General features: G+C 39.7%; 1 protein-coding gene across 2 annotated transcripts in view; it reads left to right on the plus strand.

Annotated features, from left to right (window-relative positions):
* Window positions 1-670: 670 nt before the first annotated feature.
* Window positions 671-17093, plus strand: part of LOC127804058 (uncharacterized) — a 73485-nt gene continuing 57062 nt past the window's right edge. Inside the window, exons 1-3 of one of the 2 annotated variants that reach the window (XM_052340780.1) lie at window positions 671-1163; window positions 5179-5276; window positions 5383-5428. In XM_052340780.1, coding sequence (XP_052196740.1) covers window positions 744-1163; window positions 5179-5276; window positions 5383-5428 — 564 coding nt within the window. In that variant the 5' untranslated portion in view covers window positions 671-743. The remainder of the gene's footprint in view (window positions 1164-5178; window positions 5277-5382; window positions 5429-17093) is intronic. The other variant, XM_052340781.1, reaches the window with a different exon arrangement.

The raw sequence follows: 17093 nt of genomic DNA on the forward strand, positions 1-17093 counted from the left end.
AAATTTATATTATGTGAACTAATATTTGAAATTTTGATTATGGACGGATGAATGATGATAAATAGAGTTAATAATTAGAAAATTCATATTATTTAATTTTTTTTTAAATTAATAAATAAAATTATTTTGAAATAGATACATATATTTCATTTATAAAAAAATATATTATAATCATGCAATTAAGTATTATTATTTTATTTTAATAAAATTATATCATTATAAACATATATTTGCATACATTAAAGGGTATTTTTAATTATTTCTAAAATTTTACAATTTTATGATTCGATTTTATGAACTTTCTTTTAATTCCACTATAAAATCTCAAATTTAACAAACTTGATTGAATATAGTTAATTTATAAAAAGAATCATGCTTTTAGTACCCATTGGATTACACAATGCACCACAAATATTAAAAATATCCCATCGTGCCACCTCACTACCTTAGGTGAGAGATATTTTAATTATGCATCTCACTATCTTAATGTCTCATCTCACCACCTTGAATGAGGGGTGTTTTAAATATTTTAGCTATATTCTATAAGTTAAGGTGTATTTGGTGATATATTAATAGTATTTTATATAAAAATAATTTATTTAAAAATTAAAATACTAAAAATAAATAAAAAGTAAAAAGGTACACCGTCAAGAGCAGCGCGTTCGGTTGTGTTATTCAATCCAAGAGGAAGCATACAAATTATAGTCTATTGTTACAGAAGAACGGGGAAGTAGGAAGAAGATATGGCTAGAACAATGGCCTTTTGTATCTCGATTCCCACTGCCTCTTCCAGAAGCCTCTTGCGGCTGCCCTATCTGAATCCCCAATTCTGTGTAAATTGTTTCCCTTCTTCTTCTTCAACGCCTTCGTCTATCTCCAATGGTAATAATAATATCCTCCGACTGGCTCCCTGCCGCGCCGCAAAACAGCAGCAGAGCCAGCGCGGCCCCGTCAAGAAGGGCAACAACAAGAAGAAAAAGAAGGTCGGCGGCGGCGACGATAGTTATAATACTGACGATGTTGAAATTGAAGACGACGGGTTTGGTGCCGATGCAACGCAGCCGAAATACCAGCCGCTTCCGCTGCCAAATCCACCTGCAGGGTTCGTGCTGGATAAGCAAGGGAGAGTTCTTATGGTTTCCAACAAACGCGTTGCTACCATTGTGAGTTTTCTCCATGTTCCACACTCCTGCTTATATTGTGTATTTCAATTGCCAATGATTACTTCTCACAATATCACTTCTCGGAACTTATAGGCTTAGAAGAACCTCCTGCATATCTGCACGGGGAAACTTTGATTTTTTGTTTTTAATTCTTCTTTGAAGCTGAAAAATGCTGAAGTGGAGGAGGTGTGGACTCATGGTACTAGTAATTCTCTGGTTGCAATTTACCTGCAATAGATTATATATGTTGATTCAAATGTAAAGCTTTCTGTTAGGGAAAACAGATAAAACTCTTAGGACGTACATGGGTATCCCCAGTGCACGAGTCTTCCTGCATTCCGAGGGTCACAGTCTAGAGGAGAAAGGGCCAAGGAGAAAGGATGGGTTGTATAAAACGCTGGAGTTCAAATTAATTGGAGAACAGTTCTAGATTGTTGTGGCTAGAGAAGGGGACTGAAACAGATAGTACTTCCTTTCTGGGCCTAATGATTATTTTTGAGAATAAATCTTGCAATGCCATAGTCTTGGTAGAGAGAGAAAGTAAGCTAATTTATGGCAAAATTCTTTATTGGAGGCTACTTTACTACTTGTATTCAAGGAGAAGTTTATTTTAATTGTTGGACACGAGTTTAGGCAGTGGTAAGACACTGAATCATCTTTGTCATCTTCCTTGCTTTGGTGCTATTGACTTGGAGATTGACCTGAACAACTGTGAAGCCCAGCCATCATGCATAGGGCTTGAGAAAAAAATCTTTAGTCCTAATAGTGATTGTAGGCCGGCCTTGAGAATCAGGGAGAGTTTCAAAAGTTGGGCAGTGGACCCTATATAAAAAAACAACATATCAAGCCTTAATCTTATTACTTAAGTCGACTACATGGATTCTAGCTCAACAAACATCTCTATTTATGATTGTTGTTGAATGGTTACAACAATAAATTTTTTGATGGGAAACTGCTAATGAATGACTCTCGTATGGCTTATCTGAGTGATGGATGACTCCCATGCGGCGTATCCGAGCGATGGATGACTCACTCGGGGGACGGATGACTCCTTTGGACGATGGATGACCTGCTGGAAAGAGTATCGATTAGGGACGCGGGTGAGAATTCTTGCGCGGACCCTCCGATGCTTAAGTCAGACCTTTGTAGAAGTGAAATGCTTGAAGGCAAAAGGTAAGTACGAGAGTAAGAGATTGCATACCAAATGAGGGGAAGAGACCCCTTATTTATAACGATGGGAGGGGTAACCATGTGTTGAGTGGCCCGATCTACTTGGCAAGAATTTTGGAGGGGTTTTGACTGAGTTTGGTGGGTATAGTTTTTGACCGATTCTCTCGGAGGTGGTGGCGTAGGAGTGCGGACATGTAGGCACTCTGACGTGATTGTGGTACTTCGGGTGAACCTCACTCGGAGGTGTGCGCAGGCGTTGCTGAAGGTGAGTGCGGGTGGACAGGTATTTGTGTGCAGGGTTGCAGGCGTGCTGGGATGTGAACGTGGGCACGCCGTAGGAGGCTGCAGGCGCTAATGCGCGGCACCTTGGGTGGCGGTCACTAGGGGGGTGAGGCTTTGTGTGGGGGGTGGCCCCCCTACCAGGCTGCCCCATGTGCACAACCAAGCATGCCGGGGGGCAGCACCATGGGCCTGTCGAGTGGCACTCAGGGGTGGCGCCCCCCGGGTGACCCCACCCGGTCACCCATGGCTGGCTTGCCATGTGGCGCATACTTGGGCCGCCACGTGGCACTTCTCCCTCTTAACTATTTTTTGATTCTTTTCCACATTACTCTGATATTTTGTCAGGCATAACAATGATCATATCTTTTGTAAGACCATTATAACACGTATCATGCATTAGCATTTCTCATTAAGTTTTATTGACTTCATCTACCTCTCTTGCTAGAAACTTATTCCATTCCATCTGTTTTCCTCACAGAAGCATCTGGCGGTTTTCTTCGAATCATTTTAATTATGTCTCACACTTCTCATTTCAATAGGAGCCACTCCAACCTTATGTCATATAATCTCATTTTTACTTCTATCCATTCATATGGATGCACAACCTGGTGTTATATAACAATAAATTTTTTACTCTTTGATATTTATAATTTAGAAATAAAAAAAAGCTGAGATGAAAATAAGGGCAATGAACAGTGACAAACAACCCTTCCCAGAAATGGTGGAACAAAGTGAGGGTTTGAAAAAGGCCAAACAGTTCTTGCAGGCTGGATAGATGGATATATTTAACACTTTTTGTGTCTCTTTTCTTGTCTTTAAGTTTCCATTGCCAGATTGTTAGAGGTAAATTCTCAAAAGTACAGAACTGCTAGTCTGCCATTTATTAAATTGATCTTACTTGAATTAACAACCTATATTATGTAAACCTCTCACAAAAAAATGACATGTGTGTGAAGTATATCTACCCAGAAAATTCTTAATGAGTGAAACTAAGAAGTAGTGTTGTTAGGAAATTATTTAAATTATGAGTTTTTTAGCTATTTTTTAGTATGAAATATACCAAGTACAGGTATGCATCGAGTACCCATTAATGAATGGGGAAAGGGATTGGGGATTAAAAAATATACCTGTTCGGCGATGAGGGGAGGGGTCCTCTACCCATACCCTCCCCATTGCCATCCCTAATTTTTTGTATTGGCTTGGTGATGAAGATCGTATAAACAAATATTTTGGGAAAGAATATTTTAGGCATAAAAGTAGAAATTAATATCATTTTATTAGTTTCTTTATTTTAATTTGTTTCCTAGTTTCTTTTAATTTCTTTTATTTCTTAGAATCCAAATTAGGATTATCCTTATAACTTATAAGATTTTGATGAATAATATTGATGTTGGTTTTGAGTAATTGGGATTACTCTTGTTTCTTTGATTTAGGTTCTGCATCATTTGGTCTTCATGTCCTATCAAAACATTATCCACACTTATATTTTACTAAATTTTTACATTCCTTACATTTGGTTTTCAATATTCTCAGCCTAAAGCCTTTAGATTCTAGAGTGTCCCCCCATATCTTGAGCTTGGTATTTGTTCCTTTTTTTTTTCTCATCCACAAAGACGATGCCATCTACAGATAGCATACACTAAAGCACTTGTACTTTGATTTGTTTAGTGAGAATCCATCACTAGGGCAAAGAGGCAAGGTCTTAGTGTAGATCCTTAATATAATCTAACTATAATTGAAAATGTCTTAATATCTCCTCCAAATGTCTTAATGAATGTTTATGCTCCATAATGCATGTCTTTGGAAATCTATATATAAGCAATTGTACTCCTTTCTTCTCTAACACTCTTATGACTTCTCTAGGTATTTTATCATAAACTTTATTTAAATCTAAAAGCACTGTAGTGTTTTAAATCCGAAAACATTATAAGATAACTTTTTTCCCCTTTAAACTTGGAGTCTTTTTTCAATCATAATGTTCACAATTGGTGCTAATATCTGATGATAATAATCTTCAGATGCAGTTTTTTTTCCTCCTTTGAATTTGGAAAGTCCTAATTATTGGTTGTTTCTGCAAAAGTGAAAGCGAAAATGGTGTTGTCAGAGCTGATAAGTTACATAAATGGTATGAAAGAAGCAAAATCATAACAATTTGTGTTTGGTAAACAAATTCTTGATTGTTCTTTCTCATGCCCATCTTTTCATTTTTTGGATTTTCTAGTGTTTTGTTTTGCTTTATGTATATTATTTTGCTGTCCAGAATTTATTCCTTTACTTCTTGGGATTGTAAAACAAGAGCCTGTTTTACAGATAATCAATGTGGTACTGAACAAATAATACAGAAATAAAAATAAAATGGGTCCGAGTAACAAAAAATTATATATTACTCCAAGGATTTTACAAGGCCAACATACCAATCCATGGAGGGTACAATCTGCTCCTGATTCTAATAAAAGTTCCATAATCAGGAATGTTTGAATACCTTATAGTGCTGTGATAACTTTGTATATAGTCTTGGTCCTTGCATTTCTTTTTTTTGATAATTTAAACCCCTCATGGACAGGTTGATTCTACCAATAATCTCCCATTAGACTGCATCATAAGGAGAGTATTTAGAAGTTCACGTGGGGATGAGTGCATGGTGCTCTACCCTGTTGATACGTAAGTGAGGTTGCACCCTTGTTATGAACAAGTAACATTCACATCAAAGTTATTACCATGGTTCTGAATTTTCTGGGAGCATTGCTAATGTTAAGTTTGCTTGCAGGCCTGTTCAAATTTTGAAGAGCAAAAATATTGATGGATGGTCAGCTGTACGTCTATTCTTTCATTTACGACTCAATTAACTAGTTGCTTGACTCTGATTCCGAGGCTTTCTTCTGAACTGATATTTTAATGGCAATAACTTTAGTAAGTGCTTTAGGTCATCGATGTTATCCATGAGAGAAGCATTTTTTCTAATTGGTAATTAAGATGCTTTTGAGGAATGTTACCGGATTCTTTTTTCTAATCAAGCTCAGGATTTATTAGTTTTCCTAAATTTTTCATTGATTTTTGTCCTATGGCCAGCTTGCTGATTTTTTCTTGTTCTTTTGTTGAGACCAGTATTCATTTAGAGTTGTTTCTAAGCATAAACTAGAAACACTTTTGATCTTTTAAAATTATGTTACAGCTTGGTCTTTAACATTTGTTTGCAAAAAAAAAAAAAATTGTTTTGTTACTTGCATTTCATTTGCTTTTTCAATATTTGTTTTTCTTTACCTACTATATGTCATTTTTGTATGTGTGTGTTGTAAAGAAGTTCGTTTCCTTTTTCATCTATAAGGTCAGCTAAAGTTTAGCACTTCATTGGGACATTGAGAGCTTCTTTGGCAGCCAGTTGTCAGACCTTTGAGTCTTACCATGGATTCCTCATCATTTCGGTGAGATTTGGGCTTAGAAGTTACAAGGGAATTGAGAAGAAATATAGGGGGAATTAGAAGAACAGAAAGGGGGAAGAAGAACAGAATGAGAGGGAGAGAGAGAGAGAACATTGAGAGAATTAGAATTCATATATTGATAAAGATCATTCGGTTAAGGCTCAATCGGGCCTTTATACCGAGTACAATAGAGGAATCTCTCGTACAATGACTTGGCCTCCCCTTTTCTACCTTCTAGAACAATTGGTTACAACTAGCTAGGTATAATCCTTTCTTAGCCTACAGCTACGGTATAACCCTTCATAGCCTAGGTACACAACAATTCCCCTTCCCTTAAGAGTTTTCTTGTCCTCAAGAAATGTTGAGGAGCTGGGGCAGCACTCGGGAACTGCTTGAGTAGGTCTAGTAAGTACTCCCAAGTGTTGTTATCCGGGTGGAGGCGGGACCACTTCACCAAAACTTGGGTAAGGGGAGCCCCTTGTTGGTATATGACCCGCCGATCGAGTATAGCCACTGGTTCCTCAATAGGATCGGTATCCTTCAGGAAAGAAGGTAAGGATGGATTGGTTGGTTGTGTGCTGACCAACCCCTTGAGCATGGACACGTGAAACACGGGATGAATTTGGCAGTGATCTTGTAATTGGAGTTGATAGGCAACTTGTGCAAATTTGGCCATAATAAAGAATGGTCCATAAAACTTGGGACTAAGTTTAGTGACCTGCCCCTTTGAAAGAGCCTTCTAATGGGCATGCTTCAGCCTTAAGTAGACTAGATCCCCCACCTTGAACTCCCTTTCACTCCGCCTTCTATCTGCAAATTGCTTCATGCGATTCTTAGCAGTTGCCAATTCCTTCTTTAGGGATTGAAGGACCTGCTGTCTTTGTTGGAGGTAAGTATCTACAACTGCTATAGTGGTTGGCCCAACAATGGCTGGTAGGAATGGAGGTTTGTATCCATAGATGGCCTCGAAGGGGGACATTTTTATTGAGTTGTGGTGGCAGGAATTGTACCACCATTGGGCCAACGAGAGCCATTTGTGCCAGCCCTTGGGTTGTAAGTAACAGAGGCAACGTAGGTAGGTTTCTAGACATTGGTTAACTCTCTTTGTTTGTCCATCTATTTGGGGATGATACGCAATGGACATATGAAGCTTGATTCCCAAAGAATTAAGCAATTCTCTCCACATTAGGCTAGTGAACAACTTGTCCCTGTCAGAAAATATATACTGTGGCATGCCATGCAACTTTACCACTTGGTCTAGGAAGATCCCGGGCCACCTCTTGAGCTGTGAAAGGGTGGGAAAGCCCAAGGAAATGGGCGAACTTCGTGAACCGATCAATTATCACAAGTATTCAGTCCTTCCCTTTAGACCTAGGTAGCCCTTCAATAAAAACCATGGAGATGCTACTCCATGCTTGGTTAGGGGTGGCCAATGGCTGCAGTAGCCCTGGAGGTGCTATTGTCTCATGCTTGCACCTCTTATACACATCACACGCCATCACAAATTCCATCACAAACTGCTTCATCCGGGGCCAATAGAAAATCTGTTTCACCTTGTGGTAGGTGTTCTACACCCTTGAATGCCCTCCTAAAGGGGATCCATGCAAGGATTGTAAAATCCTATTTTTAAGCTGATCACATCCCCCAACTATCAATTTGCCTCGGTACCTTAGTAGCCCATCAGTGAGTGTGAATCCTTGTTTGCTGGAAGGATCAATAGCCAATTGCTCTAATAGTTCTTTAGTCCACTCGTCCCCTTCATAGCTTGCTGTTATTTCTTGATACCAATTGGGAATCACTGAAGTGATGGCGGCTGATTCTCCTTCTTCAAAACAACGAGATAATGCATCAATTGCCACATTCTCCTTCCCCTTTTTGTATTGTATGACATAATCCAGCCCCATGAGTTTGGCCATTCCTTTCCTTTGCAATTGCGTGTGTAGCTTCTGCTGTAGCAAAAATTTTAAACTCTCGTGGTTAGTTTTTATGACAAACTGATTTCCCTCAAGGTAATACCGCCCTTTCTCCACAACAGTCAATACGACCAACAACTCCTTATCATATGTGCTCAAACCTTGGTGCCTAGGGGCTAATGGTTGGCTAATGAAAGCCAGTGGTCTGCCCTCTTGCATTAATACAACCCCGATTCCCATATCACTCGCATCCGTTTCCAGCAAAAATGATTTATTAAAATCATGTAGGGCCAACTCCAGAACCTCTTCCATCGCTCTTTTCAGCCTCATAAAGGCTTCTTCAACCTTGGAATCTCAATGGAAATTCCTCTTTTTTAACAACTTGTAAGTGGTTTATTGATTATCCCATAATCCTTCACAAACCTCCTATAGTAGCCTGTGAGCCCAAGGAATCCTCTCAATGCTTTTATAGAGGCTGGTCTTGCCCAAGAAGCGGCAGCCACCTTTTTCGGGTCTATGCTAACCCCTGAACTGGAGATGATGTGCCTTAGATATTCAACCTGCCTTTGGGCAAAGGCACATTTTTACCTCTTTAACATATAATCGGTTGAGCCTAAGGACTTTAAAGGTAACTCTTAGGTGCTCAATATGTTTGGAAAATGATGGGCTGTACACTAGGATATCATCAAAGAACACTAAGATGAAATCTCGGAGGCAATGGGCAAATATTTGGTTCATTAGAGCTTGAAATGTGGCTGGGGCGTTGGTAAGGTCGAAGGGCATCATTGTGAATTCAATATGTCCATGGTGTGTTCTAAATGCAGTCTTGGGTATGTTCTCGGGTCTCATTCGAATCTGATGATAACTCGATCGAAGGTTTAATTTCGAGAATATTGTGGCATTCTTTAATTCATCTAGTAGGTCATTTATGATGGGAATCGGAAACTTATTTTTGACTATCATGGTGTTGAGTTGACGATAATTAACACAAAACTAATTAGAAATGAAGTTATTCATAATAAGGTAGGAGTAGTGCCAATCGAGAAGAAAATGAGAGAGACTAGACTAAGATGGTCTGGTCATGTGAGAAGGAGACTAAGAGACGCTCTTGTGAGGAGAGTTGATGAAATGGAACAATTAGTCACAAAAAGAGGTAGATGCAGACCCAAGAAGACTTTGGGAAAGACATGAAAATTTGATATGAAATATATGGATCTAAATGAGGATATGACAAAAGACAGAAATACATGGAAGTCTAGAATTCATGTAGCTGACCCCACATAGTGGGATAAAGGCTGGATATGTTGTTGTTGTTGCCAAGACCCGTCCTTCTTTTTAACAAGCAATGTAGGTGAGGCAAAAGGGCTGAGGCTTGGTCAGATGATGGATTTTTGAAGCATTTCCTTGATCAATTTCTCAATTTCAGTCTTTTGAATTAGGGGGTATCTGTAAGATTGTATGTTGACTGGTTCGGAGTTGGGTTTGAGTGGAATGGAATGGTTAAGGGACCTTGTAGGTGGTAGGGAATTGGCCTCAACGAATAAGTCCTCAAACTCAACTAACAATATGTTAAGAGAATCAAGTTCCTGTACCTTTAAGTTGGGTTGAAATGGGTTGTTGACTGTCAACATGAGCTCTCCCCTTGGCTCCTTAGCTTCCTTCGAATACTCCACAGCTTGAATAGAGAACAACTGTGCTACTTGGGACAACTTGTTCTTGAGTATTTTTTGCAACCTCTTCCTTGTGATCATTGTGCATGTACTCGTTTCCAAGTTTCCTGTCAGTCTCATTTTCTTGATCTCATTTTCGAAAGTCACCTCCATCTTGTTGAAATCGAAAATTATAGGGCTCACGTTCTTCATCCAGTCCACTCCCAACACTGTGTTGCATCCCGCTTGCTTTAACTGTCTTAAGTCAGCCTTAAACTCTTCTCTTTGCATCTCCCAACAAAACCCAACACATGCTTTGCATCTCCCAACAAAACCCAACACATGCAGATTTGCTGACTACCCGGTTACCATTAGCCATGGTTACAGAAAGGGGATGAGTGCTGGTTAGTCTACAGCCCGCTCTCTTTGTTGTACCTTCATCCAAAAAGCTGTAGATACTCTCACTATCAATTAAGACCATCAGTTTGTAGTTAGGTATCCTCCCCTCTACCATAAGTATCTTACTATTGGCCAACCCTTTTAGTGTATGCAAAGAAATTTCCCCATTATCCTCGGTTTCAGATTCCCCTTGAAATACAGGCATCCCCTCTTTAGTTTCCATCTCATCTTCCTCCCTGTCACAACCCTAGGGGAGGAATATGTAATATTGTAAAATGTAGGGTTAATGGGGAATTAAAGGAACTACCAACAAGCTGTAAACGGGTAATCCGTTAGGTAGTTGGAGTTGTTAAGCTAGCTAGAGGTCTTATAAAGCATGGACCTACGGCATTAGAGGGTATCTTGGAAGTTAATAACAAATTCTCTCTCTTTCTTGATTCTATCTTCTCTCTCCTATCTGTTATTCTTTTCTTTCTAGCATTCTTATGTTTGATTCTACTGATTTTGCAAGCCTTAGTCCCAGGGCTTGACAAAGTGGTATCAGAGCCGTCGGTCTGGCGGTGGGATAGTAGCTACAGTAGCGGAAGAAACAAGCGCAGGTGAAGATTGCGAAGCGATGGGAGAAGGAACGCGCCTGAGACAATTGGAGGTTAGATTGGAAACTATGGAATTTAGCGTAAATAACACCCAGGATGTATTGTGTCAAACGAGGGAAGAATTGGTGGAATGGAAGGATCTCATGCAAGCGACCGCGGAAAAGCAACAAGAAACAGTAGAAAGATGCTAAGAATTAGTTCAAAAGTGTCAAGAAACAGTGGAACAACAAGGGCAGAGGATCAACAACATGTTAAATATGTTGGCCTCTTTGCCCTAGTTCTGGCTATCACCGGAATTTCCATCGAGGCAAACATCAGCACCAATATTGTAGCATCATGGTGATCGTTTGGGCACAAAAGTAGCCATGGAAGAGGCAGAGCAGCAATTACTTCGAGAGAACGCAGGAAGAAACGACCAACCAATGTCACACGGCCATGCATTGACTCCCAGATTGGAAATACCACTGTTTGAGGGAAAGAGTCCAAGATGGTGGTTAAGGTGGTGCGAACGATTCTTCTAGCTCTACCAGACGATGGAAGATCATAAAGTAACTCTAGCGGCAGCATACTTGAGTGAAGTAGCAAATTCTTGGTACCAAGTGTAACGCCCCGCTCCCACTTACGGGTGTTACTCGTGAACAATTACTCGAATTGTTCACCTGCCCGGCCTTTGGCGAATGGTGGACCATGTTTCAAGACGAAACGCCCTAGGTGGGAACTAGGCTCGTCATTCCCTTCGCTGAATCCCAGGATTCACTAGCAGAATTGGGCTTTAACCACATCGCATAGGCTATAAAGAAAATCTCCTTCAGACGCCCAATCGCCATTTTTCTCATTTTTATTTAATTCTTTTCCATCCAAGAATTTTACTGAGCTCCATAAATCACCATTTAAATCAATCCATTGATTGATTACTAATTTTGGAGGAAAAACTCAAATTTTCAAATTTTCGGCATTTTCTCCAAAAATGCCCGAAAAATCCCTTTATTTTGAAAATTCCTCCGGGGCCCAAAATCAATTAAGAAATGGTCCAAAATCCCCCAAAAGTCCAAATTTTTAAAAAAAATTGGACGGCGGGGCCCGCTGGTACGCCCAGGGCCCGCGCGGGGCCTCGTTGGGCACTGGCCGCGCGGCATTTAAACTCCAAATTTTCAGAAATTAAAAGGAATAAAAATACTTCACATGCTTTCAATTTTAGCCTATTATTCTCCATAAATAAGGCTTAAACAATATTCTTGATGCTTCCACAACATACATCAAACACCCACTAATTTTTCCAACAAAAATCATTTACTTACATCTTGGTTGCTTCCCACAACATACCCAACAATGAGGCTTTCACCCAACCTAGGCTTCAACATGCCTTAAGCCAATGCCTCATTTCAACATAAAATCAAACATTACAAAAATGAAATACATTACATCTCATAAATCAAACACATCAACATAGGCTTCCATAAGCCAAAATATACACTAGAATCTTCTTCCATGCTTTCCCATGCCATTTCACTTGGCCTTGACTTTATCATGCTTTCACAACCTACATGTGAGGGTAAAAACCTCATGAGCTATTAAGCTCAATAAGGGTGCAATGCCAAATAAATATGAACATAACAAGTTATATGATGCCAAATGCATGCAAGTGTGGCTAGGTTTCTTTGCCCTCACAACCCTCCAAGGTTAGAGGCATCAACCCACCATTTCAATCATGTTCTCAAACTAACCTATGGCCATAAGTCTCATGAACATAAAAGAACATGCCAAATGCAACATATACATTTATGAAACATATTTAAAGCCCATTGCAAGGCCACCCTCCCATGGGGCCATCCCTTACCTCTTCTTGAATAATTAAATCTCCCTTTCAAGAGAGCTTCCATCTTCATTTTCTCCCATCTAAGATGGCATTAAAACAAGAAATTTACTTTCTTTGCATATAAGAACACTAAGTAAGGAGAAAAAGAAGGAGACTTGCCTTGATTCCTTCTTCATTTCTTCTCCCTTCTTCCATTTCTTCTCATCTCTCCTTCTTTCATTCTTTCTCCAAATGGCCAAAGGAAGAGAAGACTTTCTTACATGCCATTTTATACTAGTTTTCCATTTTTTCAAGAATGCATCCTAGCCATTCACTAAAGGCACAATCCATGTGCTTAAGGGAAAACTAATCTCCACCACTCATTTCAAATAAACAAGTTTCTTCTCTTGGAGAAAGCACAATCCATGCTCTTCATCTTGATTAATCTCATCCATTGGATTATTTTGGCTTTTCAAGATTTAAGCATAACCATTGGATCACTTGGAAAATTCTTTTTCTTTCTCATTTACTTAATGAGACAATTATATGCCATTTTCAAGACTTAATCCAAGCCATTGGATATATTTCACCTTTTCAAGACTTGATCCTAACCCTTGGATCAATTTAGTCTTCCAATACCAAAATTAGCCATTTTCTCATATATTTATTTTGACTAATTTCAACACATCACATGAGAGACCACTTGAAAGACATAAATCTCTCATTTTCCATTTAAATAAATCCCACCATTTTCCGAGCATTAATGGGTGACCATTTTTCCATTTTCCATTCCATTTATTTAATTCACCATAATTTCAAACATTAATGGTGACTATTTTCCCATTTCATTTGGATTTTCTTTAATCCAACACCATAATGTCTCTCATTAAATGCTTGAAAGACCAATTATCCTTTCTTTTTTGCATTTAATTTAATCTCTCCAATTCATAAATCCACATATATAATTTCTCTCAAATTTCCAAGATTATGCCAAGTGTCACTCTAAGACACAAACTTGGCTTCCAATTCTTTATCTTGGTCATCCATGTGGCATTACCACATTAATTCACTAACTTAGGGAAAATTTAATTATTCTCCTCAAATAATTTAATATCCACCATTTTCCCTATTTCCAAAATTAATTTCCTTCATGGAATCACTCCAAAATTCCCTAATACTCTTTGTGAATTTATTAATCCCATATATCTCCACATAAACACAACATTGGGATTTAATTCACTTATACACCCAATTCCACATAGGAATTATTTTTAATTTATCAAAATACCCTTTATTGGATTTCTCTATCCAAATTACCAAAATACCCTTCTCATGGGCATTCTCAATCTCAAGGATCCATCTCCTTCTCAAGGGCATTTTTGGAAGTTTACTTACCTCCTTTCCTATTCTCTTAACACCGGTTACACCGGGTGTTACACCAAGGGTGGGTTCAAGATGGAGGGCTGCAAGGGGGGGGTGGAGAGCTTTCGCAGATGGCCTGTGCGAACGTTTCGGAGAAAAGAAGATGACGAACGTGATGGAAGAATTTAGTAAATTGAAGCAAGAAGGTACTATAATGGAGTATCTTGCCCGTTTTGAAGAACTGAGATCCCTAGTATGTACTATTCAACCCGGGCTTACCGATCAGTATGTAGTATCAATTTTCGTGAGTGGCTTAAAGGAGGAGCTACGACCCATGGTAAAGATGATGACTCCAACAATAGTGGGTCAAGCGGCGGAAAAGCCAGGCTTCAAGAAATGGCTCTGGAGGTCGTTTTCAAGAAACATAAAGTTCCTTATAAGCCAAGTATACTGGCCGGACAGTATGGGGGAGGAAGTTCTAGACCTTTGATAACATGGCCTAATCAAGCAACGGCCAAACTAGTAGTAAACAACAATGGAGGGAAGGGCAGTTTGATGGAACAAAGGAGACAACTGGGGCTGTGCTTCAAATGTGGTGACAAATATGGGCCTGGCCATCAGTGCAAAAGACAATTGATGAGGATAGAGGGCATGAGCGAGGAGGAAGAAAGGGAAGAAGAAGCAGAACAAGATGTGGCAGAGGAAGAAGCATTGCAAGAGGATGAGGAAGAAGTGCAGAGAGAGGAAGGGGCAGAGATTTCCTTTCATGCATTAAAAGGCAGCCCAATGGGACATATAATCAAAGTTAAGGGCTAGGTGAGAAAAAGAAAGATAATGGTGCTGATCGACAGTGGAAGCACCCATAGTTTCCTTAGCAAATCAACTACGGCAGACCTAAAATGGCCTTTGACAGCCACAACTCCTTTGTCGGTTACGGTAGCTAATGGCAGTCGAATGTTCAGTCACTACAAATGTGTGGGATTCACATGGATTATGCAAGGACAAGAATTTGTGGCAGATCTCAGAATTTTGGAATTAAGTGGGTGTGACATTGTTCTTGGTGTGGATTGGATGAGGACAGTGAGTCCCCTTACATTTGACTTCAATAAATTGGAAGTCACGGTGGAAATTGAAGGGAAGAAGTTAACCTTAATGGACAGCCTAGAGGAAGGAGAATGCAAGCTCATTGACGGAAAAAAGGCTACAGAAGATGATAGGGAAGAAATGGGGGAAATAGCACAGCTCTATTCCATAAGAGCTATAAAAGTAGAAGATGGAAATCAATCCCAGGAAGGATCACCACTTGCAGACTCGCTGGAGATACAGATCGCAAAAAAGGTACAAAATTTGGATAGCTTACATTCAATTTTGGTAGAGTTTAAGAATCTGTTTGCGGAACCCAATTCCTTGCCTCCCCAAAGACCCTTGGACCATGCAATCCACCTCAAACCTAATTCTGCCCCTATTAACATTTGGCCATATAGGTACCCATCTAGAAAACAGAAATTGAGAAACAAGTACAAAACATGTTAGACTCAGCCATTATCCAGCCAAGTCAAAGTTCCTATGCTTCTCTAGTCCTCCTTGTCAAAAAAAAAGATGGAACTTGGAGGTTTTGCATAGACTATAGACAACTCAATTCTAATACCATCAAGAACAAGTTTCCCATACCTTTGATTGATGATTTATTGGATGAGTTGTTTGGTGCAAAAATATTCTCTAAACTGGACCTTAGATCTGGTTACCACCAAATTAGAATGGCACCATCCGACATACCTAAAATAGAACTCACCTAGACCTCTACGAATTCACTATTATGCCATTCGGCTTAACCAACGCCCCAACCACCTTCCAAGCATTGATGAATCAGATTTTCCTTTCGCATTTGAGGAAATTCATCATAGTTTTCTTTGACGACATTCTCATTTATAGCTCTGACCTTAACCAGCACCTATCACACCTTCGGACCGCATTTGAGATCCTTAAATCCCATCAATTGTTTGTTAAGCTTTCCAAATGTACTTTTGCTGCTAAGGAAGTTGAGTATTTGGGCCATATTATTTATGGTGAAGGGGTGATGACAGATCCTAAGAAAGTAGAAGCTATGTGCGAGTGGCCTAGACCTAAAACAGTAAAGGAGTTGAGAGGATTTTTGGGCTTGACGGAGTATTATAGGAAATTTGTGTAGCATTACGGAATGATTAGCAAACCCCTCACTGAGCTGCTCAAGAAGGATGGCTTTCAGTGGAATCCGAAGGCCGAAGCAGCCTTCATTGCCCTCAAGAAGGCCATGTCTATGGCCCCGGTCCTTGCCTTGCTAGATTTTTCCAAGCCTTTTACAGTGGAGACTGATGCGTGTGACTCGGGAATTGGGGCTGTCTTGGTACAGCAAGGGTGACCATTGGCTTTTATAAGTCATGCCCTTTCTCAAAAGCACTTAGGCTTAGCGGTATTAAAAGCCATTGATAAGTGCCGCCACTACTTAGAAGGCAGTCCGTTTGTGATCAAAACGGATCATGAAAGCTTGCAGTTTTTAGCACAATAGAAGCTGCACACGCATCTCCAGCGGAAGGGAGTTTCAAAACTCATGGGCTTGGACTTTACTATTCAATACAGAAAGGGTAAGGAGAATATAATGGCCGATGCCCTTTCTAGAAGAGATGAGAATGCAGTTTACAAGTCTATCGTAGCTGTAGTGCTGGAGTGGATGACAGAGTTGGCAGAAAGTTATGGAAAAATGGAGTGGCTCAAGGAAATAATGGCACAGCTGGTAGTTAATATGACTGTAGTCCCTAATTATACCTTGGTGAATGGATTGATAGGGTACAAAGGACGACTGGTGGTAGGAGATGACACTACCCTAAAAGATAAGATTTTGATAGCCTTACATGGCTCTCCAATTGGTGGTTATTCAGGAATTCGTGCCACTTATCAAAAAGTAAAGCAACTTTTCTTTTGGCCGAAACAGAAAACTGAAGTAGTGAAGTTTGTGATGGCTTGTATAGTATGCCAGCAATGTAAACACGAACAAGTGCCCTATCTCGGTCTACAACAACCTCTGGCCATACCACAGCAAACATGGGACAACATTTTGATGGATTTTATAGGACTCCCTAAATCAGAAGGTAAGGATGTTGTTACGGTGATAGTAGATCGATTCACTAAGTTTGGGCACTTCCTCAGCTTATCACATCCCTTTATAGCCAAGGATGTGACCAGGACGTTCTTGGATAGGGTGGCCAGCTTCCATGGGATCCCTAAAACCATTATATCAAATAAAGATAAGGTTTTCATCAGTTCATTTTGGTAGGAGTTATTCAAGAAGTTGGGAGTGGGATTATGTAT

This window comes from Diospyros lotus, chromosome 6 (assembly GCF_014633365.1).
Source record: "Diospyros lotus cultivar Yz01 chromosome 6, ASM1463336v1, whole genome shotgun sequence".
NCBI lineage: Eukaryota > Viridiplantae > Streptophyta > Magnoliopsida > Ericales > Ebenaceae > Diospyros > Diospyros lotus.